A 16610-nucleotide genomic window follows, 5' to 3' on the forward strand; every position below is an offset into this window, starting at 1 on the left:
GCTGGACTATTTACAAGGAATTGGATAAAATAAAAGCACAAAAATAAGCTATTCATCCTGGGAGCAATAACTTGTTGTTTGCAGTCCACACACATTTCCTCCATCATCTTACCCATCAAGCTTTCCTTTAAATGCACCTGTGGAAGTGAGCTGCATATTCTCTTCCACTCCTTTTAGTGACCATCTTATATTTATGACCTTGGTTTTAACCCCCAACCAATGTTACACAACGGCTGACACCAGTGGAGCTGCACATGTTAGTAATGGATTAGCTGCCAGACAAGGGCTACTTGGCATCTAATACTCCAGAGATCGTCACAGGCCTTCATTGTACTGATCACATCTGTTGTCTACTGTGTCCAAATCCATCAACTTTGGAAAGCATAATGTGCAGGTTACAAACAGAACACCTCTCCAATGAGTAAAATATAACAGAAAATACCTATCTGTGAACGCTTGAAGTGCCACCCTCATCATGCACTGCTCCCTAACTTTAAGCATCTCGGTCAATAAATGCTCCTTTAGTTATTGGTGGTAGTTTTTGGGAATAGATATGTATTCTTTTAAGTAGAAAAATAAAGCCTACCATAACTTTCATCTGGGTACACACAAGGGTAATATGAGCTTCTTCAAATAAAGATTGATAGATAAACAAAGTGACAAAGCCACCTTCAATATTACCATCCCCCTCCCACCCTACACTTTTCTGATGTGACCAGGAAACAACCTTGGATGAAAACAAAGCAAGTTCATGCTCCACCACTTCAGGACTTGACATGCTTTGCATTTGGTGCTTACATCTACACCACCTACTGTGGAGTCTGCTTCAATGGCTGAGTAACCCATGCTCAATGTTTCAGCTGAGGGCAAAATTGCCCGAGTCCAATAGGGTCTCATCCTGAAACATCGACAATTCTTTTACCCCACACAGATACTGCTTGACCTGCTGAGCTCCTCCAGCAGTTTTTTTTTGCTCCATATTCCAGCATCTGCAGTCTCTTGTGTCTCCAACATCTTTGTGAATGTTTTCTGCACCTTCTCTAGCTTAATCACATCTTTCCTATATATAGCATGGTGACCAGAATTGCATGCAATACTCCAAGTGCTGTCTCACCAACATCTTGTACAGTTGTAACGTGACATTCGAACTCTTGTACTCAATGCTCAGACTGATGAAGGCAAGCATGCCATACGCCTTCTCCACCACCCTGTGTACCTGTGTTACCACTTTCAGGGAACTATGTACTTGTACCTCTAGGTCTCTCTGTTCTACTACAGTTCTCTTTCATTCACCGTGTATGTCCTGCCCTGATTTAACTTCACAAAATGCATCTCTTTGCACTTGTCTGAGTTAAATTCCATCTGCAATTCCTTTGCCCACTTCCTCAGTTGATCTAGATCCTGTTGTAACCTCACACAACCTTCTTCACTGTCCACTATACCATCGATTTTGGTGTCATCCGCAAACTTACTAACCTGTTACTTACTCTCTTACTAAGAGAGGTCTTCTACGTCATTTAAACAAGAATTTCTCTTCGTTCCTCTGTTGTTCTTCCTTGGGGCTCAGCATAACCCATACACTGATTAAGATGTCAATCAGGCAAGTCATTCTTAGAACCCAACCAGAGTTGCCAATTCTGGCTGGGTGCATTCCTGGAGGTTTCATTCATTGGGCCACCCTCCAGAACCCACTGAGTTATCCCCATTGGAGCTGTAGGAAGAGAACAGACCAACTGGGTTCATCCTTTGGCCTTGTCCTCCAGCTCCAATATTTTTACAACTGATAAAGCATTTGTTTTTTTCCCTTTTTAAACTTGTCAAAACTGCTCAGAGTGAAAATTAATTTTCAATTTTAGAAGATTCCAAGATAATCCTGGAAGGTTGGCACTCTACCCAATCACCTCACCCTCACCAATTGCCCCACGAAACATCTGTCTCTCACAATAGTAAATAATTTACCTGAGACAAGAACTAGAAGAAAACAAAAAAAAGCAGTGACAGTAGCCCTGCCGTCCCGTGAAGCAGGCAGTCACCTTGAACGCCAGTTTCCCCTCTAACATTAGTACTTCCCACTTTCGATCTCAAGTAATATTTCAAAACCAGAATGACCTTGCAACATCAAGCTTCAGGGAAAGGACACCCTAAACTGTTTCACTGACCCAAAATAATCACCAGATGTGAAATCTGTGCTCAGCTTAAACCTGGATTGAGCTTGTACAGTTGATTTCTTTCCTGGTTTATACAATGATGATTCAACTACTGCACTTTGTAACTGAAAGGGATGAAATCAATAAGCACTTTTACAAAGAGGAATAAAATGATCTGCATCGATAATTAACTGACAAAAGCTATGTCTAGAAAAGGCATCACGACAGCCAGAAAACAGTGTCAAATGAAATGGAAAACTATAATGAGTCCTTCCCAACCAGTGTTGAGGCAGTGATTGTGGCTGTGAAGAACATACTGATGCAAAGTCCAAAAGCAGCATGATCCTGATGATGAAGTCCTTTTAAGAATGTTGGACAATGACACTGGCTTGTAAATTCTCCCCATCATTTCTCACACACTGAGAACTCTCTCTTATGCCAGTTATCAAGGAACAACTGGAACCTGCAAATTCACCATAGAGTGAGGAAGGAAGTAGCAGGGGTCAGGCACCCTCGGAAAAAGAGAGAATGCAAAAAGCTGACTGAATTAAAAGAAAGTAAGAAGTGAACGTTAACATGCACAAAGCAAAATATCTTGGCAGTAGTTCTCTGGCAAGACCATACCTGCAGCATCCAGATGGCCAGCACTAAGCATTCTTGATCTTCATCCTAGAATAAAGATACTTTACTCATGAAGTTTTATATTAAAAAATGTGAACAAAAACTTTGGAAAGGTTCAAGAGCAGGTGGTGATACAAGGGATTCCAAGACCTCTGCGATGATAGGCCAAATACATGGATTCTTTTTGGTGAAAATGATTATAGAAAGAACATTGGCTGAAAAACGAGGAAACTCCACAGGCTGGCAGACAGAAGATATCACCAGCAATACATCTTGTTACATACAAGAGCATCATCTTCAATTATATGATGTTCTAAAGATCTAACTCAGAGACAAGAATATAGGAATGGCTTGTCTGGCTCAATCTTGTACAGTACTCAAACTGGAGCCAGTCTGGATCTGTGAGGGATGAGTGTGCTTTTGGACGAGGACTAATATTATAGTTTAATGTTAATCCATAGAAATTTAGATAGTTCCAGATTAACCTCAATTTATTACACAAGGGATTTGTTTAAGGATTCAGAATCAATGGTGCCAATGGAAAAACATGGATCAGGAATAAGATAAAGATGAAACAAACAACAAATTTTGAAAAAGGGAAAGAATTGTGTTGAATGACATGTTGTGGTAGTCTGAGAGCCCATTTCATTCCTGACAGAAATAAATCAACTACATTTTCAACTCCAGTGAAAGGGAATTAACTTCATAGATAACATTCTACTTGTTGAGAATAATCACCACTTGTGTGGATTGTGAACCTGGAGGAAGCAGCAAAAAAAAAGATAGATTAATGCAATGGTCCAAGGGATAAACAAAGTATACAGAATATTGGGTAACTGTGTCACATTGGTTGTTCAAATTCTAGCCCTTCTGGTTACTCAGCATGGTTGGGGGAGGTGGAGGGGGGGTGGGGGGAAGAGATCAGAGACACAGAGTGTCATCAGGAAGCAGGACAGAGGTCAGGACATTGGAATCATTTAAAAACATCGCGACACAAGTAGAGTAGGCTCTGTACACGCAAGGCTGAGTGCCTAGTATCCCTACTTGGTCTGGTCTACATGTGCATCTACTCCCATGCTACAGTTAAGTTTTATTGCTCTGCAATCTAGCCACAGGGATGCAGTTATAATTATTACTGAAATAATGCTTCACAGAGAAAATGGGATGGGCAATCTGCATTCTTCTTCTTTGGCAGTTCCCTTTAGTTCCATATTACAGGTGAGAAGCAGGGACTCGCTATCCAGTCTTCACATTTACTTGCTTCAAAGTACTGTTCCTAAGCACGTGGCTGCAAGTTTCACCCTTCTGCTGCCCTTCTCCCGAGACGTGATGCAGGTGGATAGATCACACATAAGAAAAGGTAGGCAGTATTCAAGGAGACAAAACATCATCCCGAAACAGTACAAGGTCACACAGATCACATACCCAGATTTACAGACTACAATACCCCCTCCAATGTATGAATCAGAGTGAATTCTTATAGTCCCAAAACATCAGGGAACTAGAAGAGTCAGTTTCACATTGCACATTCGCAGGTGGATACCTAAAATGATAAGACTGAGCTTACACTTTCAGTGCTGTACTGTAGGTCAGGACCAAGTATTAAATGATCCCAAGCAGACATCATAACTCACCTCATGCCCTTAGAGACACCAATAACGCAGGAGTCACAGAAGTAAACAGATCAATTGCGTGCAGTGCTAAACCAGTGAATTACCTCAACGAGCAGCAAGAACCATGTGAGAGATTCCGCTGCAAAATGTACACCCAAACCGATTAATTCAGATGCACTCATTCACCAATCTTCCAGTGCCGGTTAGATAAACCAACTGAGTTATAACTGGTACCGGTATAAAGCATAATTCTCACATCCCACTATTCCCACAATGACCGTGTCCAGGCTACTTGTCAGTCTGGCGCTCCAGGCTACAAGGATATGGGGATGGCCAATCCCTACACTGACTGAGCAAATAATTCAGATCAACGTCAAAAAGATCTAATTTCTCTGGGCCCATCTCAGTGTAAAGCAGTTGTAACCTTGGCACCATTATTTAAAGAGATAAACCCTGGTAATGGAATCAGCAGTCAATGGGGAGCCAGAAACAATCCATCAATGCCCAGAGTAACAAGAGCTCCTGCAGCTTACAGGCCAGAGTTCATGACCTAATGGTGTCTGATTCACCGTCTGGTAGTCTCCACAGATTACTTCCGAGTTCTGAAACTTCCAGTCCCTGGATACCTTCCTTTCTCTTTTCTTCCATGGGAGGACAAGTGCCTTTGAACAGCCCTTCAGCTAAATTGTGCCTCAGCTGCCATCAGATCAAAGGGCAGCTTCTCCTCAAACCAACCATGCCACTATGGTGAACAGCCACCAGATAATGAGACTGGAAAGGGCATACTAATGTGAGGATAAATGTCCAGACAGTCATTTTTGGATTTGTGCTTATGGCTGGCAGCTAGCTGCAAAGACAGCCTTGCTGCATCAGAAAAGGTTTCAGATTCAAGTCAGTGGAGGCAATGTCAGCACCTATGCTGGCCACAAGGACCTCCCCTGGATATCTCAGACATGCACTCATGCTTTTCTTCTGAATAAAATGAAACTAACTACATTTTTCAAGCTGGTTCCCACAAAACAGTCCTGCTCCTGATCACTGTCCAGCATTTCCCAAGGGAAACTTATAAGTACAGCTAACAAGTGAAAATGTGATTAGGTTAAACCTCCCTTTTCTTCTCAGAGACCAACTAACAAACAAAAGCAGAAACCCACTTTTCCCAACAAGTGTTATCTTAACCCATTTATTTTAAAAGGATTAATTCTTAAAATTAGAGCAGGTTAAATAAATTCATGGAGCTTGTGGAAAAATAAATAGGATTTTTGCTAACTTCTTGTAAGCAGAGGGACATGTTTCTGCATTGAAGAACTGGGTACATACAAGACATTGTCACAAACTCACAACCCTGCTCTGCCCTGCCTAACTGGAGAGTCAAATACCTCAAGCAGAATGAAACCCAAACACCAGGAGACTCTAAATGTAGTAAGGCAGGAACTGGACCAATATATAATAGACCCAAAAATAGTCCCCGATGTGGGGGTGAAATCTGAAGTGATTCCTTGCCGTCAGATTTCAATTGGTTAAATATGAACCTACAAAAATCCATTCAGGAGGGGAGGGGATAGAGCTTGCATATTCTACAGCATAATAGCTGTCTGAGAATCTCAGTGCTACAGCTGTTCAATGTCCTGACAGGTACAGGAACAAAAAATGTACTCATCATTGACGATACCAGTATGTTGCCCTTTATTTGAACTGAGCACTAAAAAAATGTTGTAGTTCTCCAAGACAATGTAGGGTTAGTTTGTGATGAGAAGAGCAAAATCTCAGGAAAGAGAATGGACATGGAGAAGGCAAGCGATATACAAGAGCTTATTTCTCTTAAAACAATATTTATAAAACATGTTCCCATAGGAACCAATTTGCATATTGTACAGAGGGTTCACTGACACCCCATAAATTCACAACCATTTCAATTAACCAGGATAGCTACGTTTCAAAATGCTGTCATTGAATTAGAAACAGCATCTGCAACCCAAGGTTAGAGCAGATTCTTGAGTCTAACATAAAACTGTCCCCAGAGCAGGTCCTCACAGCCAACACACCACCACAGAGTAGAACCAAACATCTACGTGACACCACTCCCAAAGCAGAACCATAACACCACTCCCACAGAAGATCCCAACAGCCTCTCTACTCTTAACCTTCACCAGAAGAACTGCTGCATTTCAAGGTGGTGACTTCCATATGTCAGAGAATTACATAGCACAGAAACCGGACCTTCAGCCCATCACATCCAAGCTGACCATTAGCAATGGGCAATGAATGCTGCCCTTTTCAGAACAAAAACTGCTGTGGCTGACAAGTGATGCAGTATTAGAAATACACATACTTTACAAATATTCCTGCTCTTATCACTTTCCAGTGAACATTGCAAGTATTATGGTATGCAAAGCAATGAGGGGCTTTGCCCTTTAAACTGATTTACAATTCATTGTTGGTTTAGGAATCTGGTTCGACTTGAAACCAATTTCTCCATTCCATTCTGGCACCACTGCTAGATAGATGGGGAGCTGATGGATAGCCAATTCTTTGCTTATCAGAAAATAAAACCATTTTTGGCAGTTAACAAACATGCTAGATCCAAAAGACTTGATTCTGCATCATTTTGTTTCAGCATTGTTTGCCAACAGCAAAACACTTGCTTTGGGTGTTTGTTTTAATGCATTCACCATTGTCGTAACAAGCCTGCTTCTAGCATTCAGACTGTCTTCCTCTTTTCAAATACTCTAATCCAACGGGGGCTGTCAAGTGAGTAGTGATAAGAACTGGCGATTTTTTTTCACTCCAACGGCACAAGCTGTTTAATTATCATTTGTAGACAAGTTTGTGCCTCTTTAAATAAGTGTTTTGCCAAACTGTTGGAAACCAAGCAGAATGAAAAAGTCTCCCCTTGTCTCACTGACTTTCCATAGGAGGCTGTCAGTGAAATATGTCATGACTCAGACACCATATTTTTCATGTCAGCAACAATGAACTCTCCAAACCCATCCACGTGTCATTTGAGAACTTGGAAACATGGGCTTAATTCCACTAATTCAAATACTACATTTTGCCTTCAAAAATCGTTTCTCCTTCGGCCAACCAACCCTCCATTCCCTCCTGCCATGGTTATACCAACTCCTTCCCCCACACGGCGCTCAGATTTGGATCTCTAGGCACTAACGTGGACGTGATTATTATTCACCACAATGCTCCACACATTTAAGAGCTGGCTTTATCCAAGCACGTTTCACTACGCTGCTCTCATTTAGGCCTTTGCAATATTTGGTTTCTCCTCATTATGTCTCCAATTTGGAGGCATCTACATTATTCATGCACTCCCCACTGTGCTAAATAGGCACCCAAATATTACTTTGAAAATATGTTCTGTCATCAGTAAATATACAGAGAGGTAAATAGACCTGGGTGTAGAGGATTGAGAGTTTTGCGGCAATCCTCTGCCTGAAGATTGACCTCCCTAAATCTCTGCTGCTCAATAAAAATCTGATATCTTGTCTGGTCAAAGGTGATACAAAATCCAATCTGACACCCAATCCATTTCATCCGCTCTGGGGAACCTGAAACACCCCAAAATATAGCTGTTGGTCCTACAAAAAGAGGCCAGAGTACTCACGGGCTCCTGGGGTCTGTGTCCAGGGTCCCAAGTCAAACATACAGGTTTTGACAGAGGTTTCATTTGTTTATAGGCACTCAGTGAAACTAGAACGCAGACACTGCAGAAAACAACGACTAGGTCATAATATGAAATTTAAAATTACTGTCAGGGGGCAAGTTGTCAAATTTGTTGTAATGTAAAAGAACTTGCATCTCTAGAGCCTTAGGCTGCACAGGCATTGAAGCACTTCAAAATGTGGCATCTGCTGTAACGAAAGGAAACACACAAACCAATGCACATAGTGGGGTCTTAGAAATCCTACTGAATAAATAAACAACTGAATTGTATTTGGTAATAATAGTAATAGAATGAATGCTGACCGGGACACCGGAAGCACCCCTGTGCTGCTCTAAATCTTGCTACTGGGTCTTTCACACTTAACTGAGTGGAAAGATGCCATCTCAGTTTAATGTCTCAGCCAGAAGTTGCCTTATCTTGACATTACAGCATTCTACCAGGTCTGCCCTGAAGTGGCTGCTTAGGTCTTATGCCAGATAAAATCCTGGAGTAAGACTTGACCCAGAGGCAAGACGATTTCCACTAAGCTAAAAGCTGCCCAAGAAATTTCACTCAGGAACTGCGCAGAAGGTAGAGGGGAGACTGGACGGAGTGGTGGAAGGATACCGACTTGAAATATTGACTCTATTTCTCTGTTTATGTCCCAATAATTCTTAACCTGACTCTGGCCCTTTGCTGTAAAGCAATTGCTGATACCACTTCCCGATTCGAAATGCTGTACATATTCACCAAAAGTAAGACTGAATTCAAAGGTCATTGACCTAAAACATTAACTCTTGTTTCTGTCAACAAACATTGCCTGACCACTGCCTGACCTAACAAGTATTTATGGTATTTTGTGTTTGGTTTCAGCTTTTTAGCAGTGACAGTATTTTCTTTTTGGTTTAGAAAGGGAACACAAGGCTAAGTGCTGCACACAGTGCTGTATATTGACACCATGATGTGCACCATCACAAATAAAGAGTCAGTTTGCTTTCAAGTCCTTTCTCTTCAACACAACCTTTTTAGAACTAGAGCTCAGGATTTGCTATCAAGTCAGCTCACCACATTCATTCATGGGATTAGTTTTTGTTCATATTTGTCTACTTATCTGTCATTTTTTTTGGGCACAGAACATTGGGAACATTCATAAGCATATGACAACAGTTTTCTTGAGCACAAAACTGAACAACCACCTAACCTCATGAACCAAAACTCACTAGCCCCTTTGAGAAATCACAATGGCAATACCAAAACAGACTCAATGCAACAGTCCATCAGTGGAGGATTGTGTGAATTAATCAAACTGAATATCTCCAGCTGCCTTGCTTCCAATGACTTCAATGCAGACGATGTATACCATCCTCATTTAGAGGGAATCTGGTGGGCTTACAGTCAATCACGACTTCAATGGTGGGGGCCCAGGCTCTCGAGGCTAGCTGAAGCTTTAAACATTTACAAAGAGTAATGCTCACCATCAAGACCACTCTTTTTAAATCTATCTCCACATACAATCAGTTCCCAATTATTTCTCTTTGAGCATAGTCCAATACAGATGTCAGCCGGGCAGGTAAATGGCATTCTGGCATACAATGCAAGCAAGCTAAATGCTCACCATCTAGTTAATGAGTTCTCTCAACTGACATTAATTCAGCTCCTGTGCACCAACAGCCCCAATGATTATCTCTTAGCCAATTCCCTTAATGATGTCATGAGCACAGAGAGTCAAACAAAACATGTGCAAATTAACTCAACAAAATACAATAACTATAAAAAGGACTGATAATTCTTTCTAGCCATCCTGCTGAAGAGTGCCTGATCCTTCAATAGATTGTTAGGAAGGTCATTTATTGGATTTTTACACGATGAATCAATTGACTTGTCACTTCATGAAACACAAGAGATCTCTTCTCACAAGGTCTGATTAACAAACACCAATCTCACTACTGGACCTGGGTTTACAAGGGAACACAAAACTGCCACTGTTCTTACCTTCTCGGTTTTGATCTTCTTCAGTGGTCGACACTCACTTTCAACCTCCTCTGTTTCTGTTTTAATTCCCAGCAGGTTGGAAATGCTGTTGCTATCCAGTGGTGCATTTCCTAAATCCAGCACTTGAACCGTAGCCCCGTCTGGGCAGCTTGTGCTCTGAGCACATTCAAACGAGCTGCCCTTTGGCCCTGACCCCAACCCGAGTTGTTGTGCAGCACTGGGATCACTCCCAGGAGGCGGTTGCACACCTCCGCTGCTCTCACTTTTATCTTTTTTGCTTTTGCTGGATCCACCCTCTTTCTCCTTTTTCGATCCGGCTCCATTCCGAACAGTCTTTGGGCCTTTTTCAGATCCTTTGGACGTGCTGTTGGATGACCCCAGTCCACTGGGATTTGCTATATCAGCAGATCGCGCCTGCATTTCTTTCTTGCCATTTCCTGACTCTCCCACAGTGTAGAGAGAAGCAGCAGACACAGATTTACTCCCTTCCTTTGCATTTTTGCTCCTTTTTGCCTTTGATTTGCTCTCCTTGGTCTGAGGTGCTTGAACTGGAGTGACAAACTTGATATTCTCTGGGAGAGCTGCCACAGCGCTTGGCACTGGGATGCTCCCGTCTTTTGATCCAGACATCTCCATTTTCTGCTGGTCTTTTTCCAAGTCTGCGTCCAAGTCAATGATTAAATTCCCAACTCCGATATCCCACTCATCCCCACTGTCATAGGCATCAACAGCATTCGAATCCACACCTTTCCCAGCTGAACTGCTGCTGCTTAAGGACATCTTAGATTCACCTTCCTTGTGAAAAGATTCCTTTCTCTGCTCAGTTGCCTGGACTAGTGCCGGTGTGTTAGGTTCTTACTGCAGTGTCCTCACAACTTCTCCTTCGGTGCGAGTACATCATCGCCTGGAAAAGGTAAGAAAAATTGCATGAGAAACAGACTTAATGTTGGTGCGTGAAAAAAAATACTGCCAGTGAGCCAACAAGCACTGATAACACAGAAAAATTACATGTTTCCAATCTACCAGACACCAAGAGACAGAAAAGGCATAATTTACCAGCTGCTGGTGAGTACCAACCAATGACAGGTGAATTGAGGGTGGAGAAAAGAAAACACTGATGGACACAAACATATTATCAAAGCAATAATTACCTCCGAAGCCAGCAGACAGGCTGAACAGAAAGATTTGTGTCACTCCAGATCTAGGTAATCCCAATTAACCCAGTGCAAGTTTACCATGAATGGTGCCAATGCCACAGAATTTAGTTAAACAGAATCTCGTACAAATAAAACAAGTTAGCAATGCCAAGGTGAGGGACTCGGCCAAGAAAGCATTGTCATAAATTCATGACCTTGGAACAGGCTCTACTTTTATTGACTAAAAAAGGATAAAACCCATTTACAACACAATGGCAAACTAAACAGTACAAGAGTCTGCCCAATAATCCTGGAGGAAAATACCTCACTGAAAATCTGAAATCCTTCCTTCGTGATCGTCTAGGCATCACCTTTCTCATTTGATTCTTTGCTCAACTAATCCACAGAGAATACATTAACCCTTACTCTAGCATTTAAAACCCACCCTTAGGCAATTTTAAGTCATCTGTTGCTTCTTTATTGAAAGACACAAGATTTGAACTCCTGCCTTTTCCCTGCTGTTTTACGTGCTGACTTGTCCTCACCAATGCACTAAATGGTCTTCATTGAGTACAATTATCTACTTTTGGAAATGCCAGGAGTGACTAGGGATAGTGCTTTGTGTGCAGGAAATAATCTCATAAATTTGATGGAGTTTTTTGGAGAGGTGACCAAGAGGATTGAGGAGGACAGGGCAGTAGAGATTGTCTACACGGACATTAGCAAGGCCATCGACAAGGTCCCACATGACTGGCTGGTCCAGAAGGTTAACTAAGTGGATGCAAAATTGGCTTGGTGGAAGGAGTCAGAGGGCGGTAGTGGAGGGTTGTTTCTGTGACCAATGGTGTGCCACAGGGATCGGTGCTGGGACCACGGTTGCTTAGTCAGATTTGGATAAGAATGAAGGTGGCATGAAAGTTTACGGATGTTACACCAAAATTGGTGGCGTGGAGGACAGTGAAGATCACCTAAGCCTACAACAAGATCTAGATCAAGTGGGAAAGTGGGCCAAGGAATGGCAGATGGAATGCAACTCAAACAAGTGTGAGGTGATGCATTTTGGGAAGTTAAACCAGTGCAGGGCATACACAGTGAATGACAGGGCCCTGGTGAGTGTTGTAGAACAGAGAGAGACATAGGGGTACAGGTACATAGTTCCCGCACAGTAGCAGCACAGGTAGATAAGGCAGTGAAGGCATATGACATGCTTGACTTCATCGGACAGGCATTGAGAACAAGTGTTGGGATGTCATGTTATAGCTGTACAAGACATTGGTGAGACTACACTTGGAGTATTGTGTGCAGTTCTGGTCCCCCAGATCAGGTAGGATGTGATTAAGCTGGAGAGGGTACAGAAAAAATTCACAAAGATGTTGCCGGGACTGAAGGGTTTGAGTTAAAGGAGAGACTGGATAGGCTGGGACTGTTTTCCCTGGAGCAAAGGAAGCTGAGGGGTGACCTTACAGAGGTTTTTAAAGTCATTAGGGGCATAGATAAGGTGGATTGTCAGTCTTTTTCCCAGGGTTGGGAAGTTTAAAACTAAAAAGCATAGGTTTAACGTGAGAAGGGAAAGATTTAAAGGGGATCTGAGGGGCAAGTTTTCCAGACAGAGAGTGGTGCGTACATGGAATGAGCTACCAAATGAAGTGGTAGAGGTGGGTAGAATTACAATGTTTGAAAGGCATTTGTTCAGGTACATGGACAGGAAAGGTTTGGAGGGATATGAGGCAAATGGGACTGGCTCAGAAAGACATGGACGAGTTGGGTTGAAAGGTTGCATAACTCTATGTATGACTCTTCTACTTCTTATCAAGGTGCAAATCATTTGCCTATTTTTCTCTTCAGGTGCAAATTGACCTGCACTGTTTAGCCATCCATGTGCATTGTTTTTTAGGCAGATCACCATCAAGCAAGAAATAGAGAGAAACTTTACAGCATTTGCACTAAAACCTTAGGGGAGAGTCAGAGGGGGAACAAGACACGTGAAAGGATAAGCAAGCTAATCAAAAAGTATCGTGTGTCCCTGCATTTCTAATTTTAAGCTTTCACCTGTAACAGTCACCTATTCACTTAACCAGCAGCCAGTTGGGTGAGTGGAGCAACAAACAATCTGCTGGAGGAACTCAGCGGGTCAAGCAGCATCTTGGGGGGTGGGTGGAAGGAACTGTCGACATATCAGGCCGAAACCTTACATCACGTTGGGATAATGCTCCACCACCTTCAATTTCAATAAGAATAGCAATGGAATGGGAAACGCTGGAATTTTACAACCCTTCTAGATAGAGAAGTATTGTCAAGGTGGCCTTACCACCAGAAGTAACATGTACTTCTCGAGGCCGATGGATTACTTTTGAATTGTAGTCACTATTATGTAAGCAATGGCAGCAGCCATTTTGCACACATAATCTTGTTTTGGGATAAACAAAGATTTTGGTCAGCAAGGAATGTAACTAGGACATCAGTCAAACTCCATGCTCTTTGCACATTGACACAGCAGCTTTCATGTGAGAGCCAAGTGAAGTCCATGATGAGGTTTGGTGTCCCAACCTTCCCACCAGCAGATGGGATTTCTCCAGGTTCAGTTCAGCTGACAAAACCGAAATGCCAGCTAAGTTTTAATATTGTGGTATGCTATAACCTTTAATCTAGAAATCAAAAATATAATGAATAGTCAGCAAAATTTCAAGTGGAAAGGTCAAGCTTTGCAAGGCCAACCTCAAACAAATTCTTTGAAGTAGAAAGAAAAGGTACGGGTAATGCAGTAATATGTAATATATTTGGATTTTCACAATGACTTCAATATCATATTTCATAATAAATTTCAATCAAGGGACACGTAGTAGAATGAACAACAAGCTTGTTATAGACACAAAAAGATATGGCTCAGGGTGGTCATTCAGACATCCAAAAATGGGAAGAGAAGATCCGAAAGGATTGGTGCTGGGACCACTGCTGTTCATCATTTACATCAATGAGTTAGACTTGGGAATTGGGAGGTATAGTTTCAAAATATGCACAAGGCCCAAAGAGTTGTGGGCTAGGTGAGAGTAGTAGCTACTGTACCGTTAGTAACGAGGACAACTCAAAAAAAAATTACGATTAATTAGTAATCCTGTAGGTTGGGAATCTAGCTACCAAATTAATTTGCTGAAGTGTAAACTGGCTTATCTTAAAGGACAAAAATCACTAAAAGCAGAGATGGGTCAGCAAGGCCTTTAAAGATAACAGAGCACAAGGGATCATTGCCAGAGAAACAAAATTGAAAAAGTGAGGTATGTGTTAAACGTGTATGGAATCTTGGCAAGTCTGCACAAAATATTGAACACTATTCTGGTCTCCATGTAATGAAAAGGATTTAGAAATATACTGGATAAGATTCAAGGAGTTACAGGAATTATACCAGAAAAGATCAAACAGACTGAGACTCTCTACAAAAAAAAATTGAGAGGAGTCCTCAAGACCCTGAAAGAGGATATATGTGAAAATACTCTTTCCACTTGTTAGGAGACCAAACCAGGGATTGTTTAAAATAAAAACAATGCTGGTAATACTTAGCAGGTCAGTATTCAATGAAAGGTCATCAACCTGAAACGAGGGCTGTTCCTCACCCCCACTGAAGTTCCACGAGTATTTCCACCATTTTCCCTTTTTAATTTCAGACTTCCAGCATCTGCAGTCTTTGCCACTTTGGCATTTTTTAAGATAGTCATCAATAAATCCAATGAGAAATTCAGAGTGTTCAGTGTGTGGAACTCGCGCATGAAGAATAATTAAGGTGAATGATATAAAGGAATTTAGATGAAGGCCAGGTAAGCACAAGGAAGAAAGGATTAGAAGGTAACAGTGATAAAGTTAGCTGAAGAGGGGTGGAAGGAAGCTCATGTGCAGCATAAGCTCTAATATGTAGTAGGTGGGTCAAACTGTCCAATTCTCCAATGTATTCTACATGATCTACGCAACTCATTTATTTTAATCAATATCCTAAGTATTATTGTCCCTTTCACTACTATAAGTTTGTCACACAATAACGAGAGTAAATTTGTAAAGATGGGAAAATTGTTGATAAGTCATATTAATGTTTTTTCTGGTCATACTCCTTGCATCAATGAATACTAACCTGATAATCCTATAATGCATGAGACACCCAAGAAAGGGAAGAGTTACTGGAATATTTGGTACAGGACAGAGTGACGCTAACCCATTCCTGGAATGGACAACTCCTGTGTTTACAGCCTGGGATACTTAAGGAAGCCAGGAAGACAACTTGTGGAGCACCAATTGTTATCAAAGAAAAGTTAATAAACAGAGTTGCACAAGATTCCAGGAAAATAGTACTCATTTATCACAGAGAGACAAATTTGACACAGTCAGTTACATCTCTTGATGTTGGGCAGAGTGCACAGGTGGTTACCATCCTTGAGTCTTTGGGTATAAGGGGCAAGATGGGTTAAGTCTGCAGACACTCTTTAATCTCCCCCACCTCTCACTCAACTGAAATCATATAGTTATAGGATGAAGGCAATAAATCTATCTAGAACTGAGCTAAAACTCCAGGGGACACCCATTCTCTTTCATCTGGCAGGCCCTGCCCTGCCTTACAAGTCAAGCAAAAACAAAACAACTATTTCATTCCAGAAATCTGCTCAGTTCACGTATCAGGAAGGGACTAATTTGGTTGGGAATGTGAGGGTGGGTTTGTGCAACTCTGCGAAACTTCGAAACATTTGTGCAACAAAAATAGATGCCCCAGCAAAAACACAAGGATGTTGCCGGGACTGGAGGGTTCGAGATAAGGAGAGACTGGATAGGCTGGGATTAGTTTCCCTGGAGCGAAGGAGGCTGAGGGGTGACCTTATACAGATATATAAAATCATGAGGAGTATAGATAAGGGGGATGGTCAAAGTCTTTTTCCTAGGGTAGGGGAGTCTAAAACTAGAGGGCATAGGTTTGTGGGGGGGGGGAGGGCAGAATTTAAAAGGGACCCTAAAGGCAAAGTTTTTCCACACAGAGCGTGGGGGGTATATGGAACGAGGTGGCAGAGGTGGGTAGAATTTTTAAAAGACATTTGGATAGGTTCACGGATAGGAAAGGTTTAGAGGGATATGGGCCAAATGCAGGCAAACAGGACTAGCTCAGGAAGGCACCCTGGTCGGCACAGACAGGTTGGGCTGATGTTTTGTGCTGTATAAATCTATGACTCTACAAAAAAAAATTACACATTATCCAGTCATTTTACATTGTTCAATTTACCAAATAGAATTTATTCAACATCATGTTTGTATTGTGGCTTTAATGCTGTAAAAGAGTCCAAGGTGTTTCACAAGGGTGTTATCTGTATAAGCTGAGTGGAGGAAAGTTTAGGGGAGATGTCAAAGGTAGGTTTTTTTTCCCCCACACAGAGAGTGGTGGGTGCCTGGAACGCACTGCCGGGGGTGGTGGTAGAGG

The 16610-nt window shown here is 41.9% G+C and overlaps 1 protein-coding gene across 1 annotated transcript in view; it reads right to left on the reverse strand.

Annotated features, from left to right (window-relative positions):
• The window catches only part of LOC127585219 (zinc finger protein 609-like), a 160374-nt gene that overhangs the window by 134420 nt on the left and 9344 nt on the right, over nt 1–16610 (reverse strand). The window contains 1 exon segment of the mRNA XM_052042489.1: nt 10029–10932. Within this exon segment, the coding sequence (XP_051898449.1) occupies nt 10029–10808 (780 nt within the window). The 5' untranslated portion in view covers nt 10809–10932.

Source organism: Pristis pectinata, chromosome 32, assembly GCF_009764475.1.
Source record: "Pristis pectinata isolate sPriPec2 chromosome 32, sPriPec2.1.pri, whole genome shotgun sequence".
Classification (NCBI taxonomy): Eukaryota; Metazoa; Chordata; class Chondrichthyes; order Rhinopristiformes; family Pristidae; genus Pristis; species Pristis pectinata.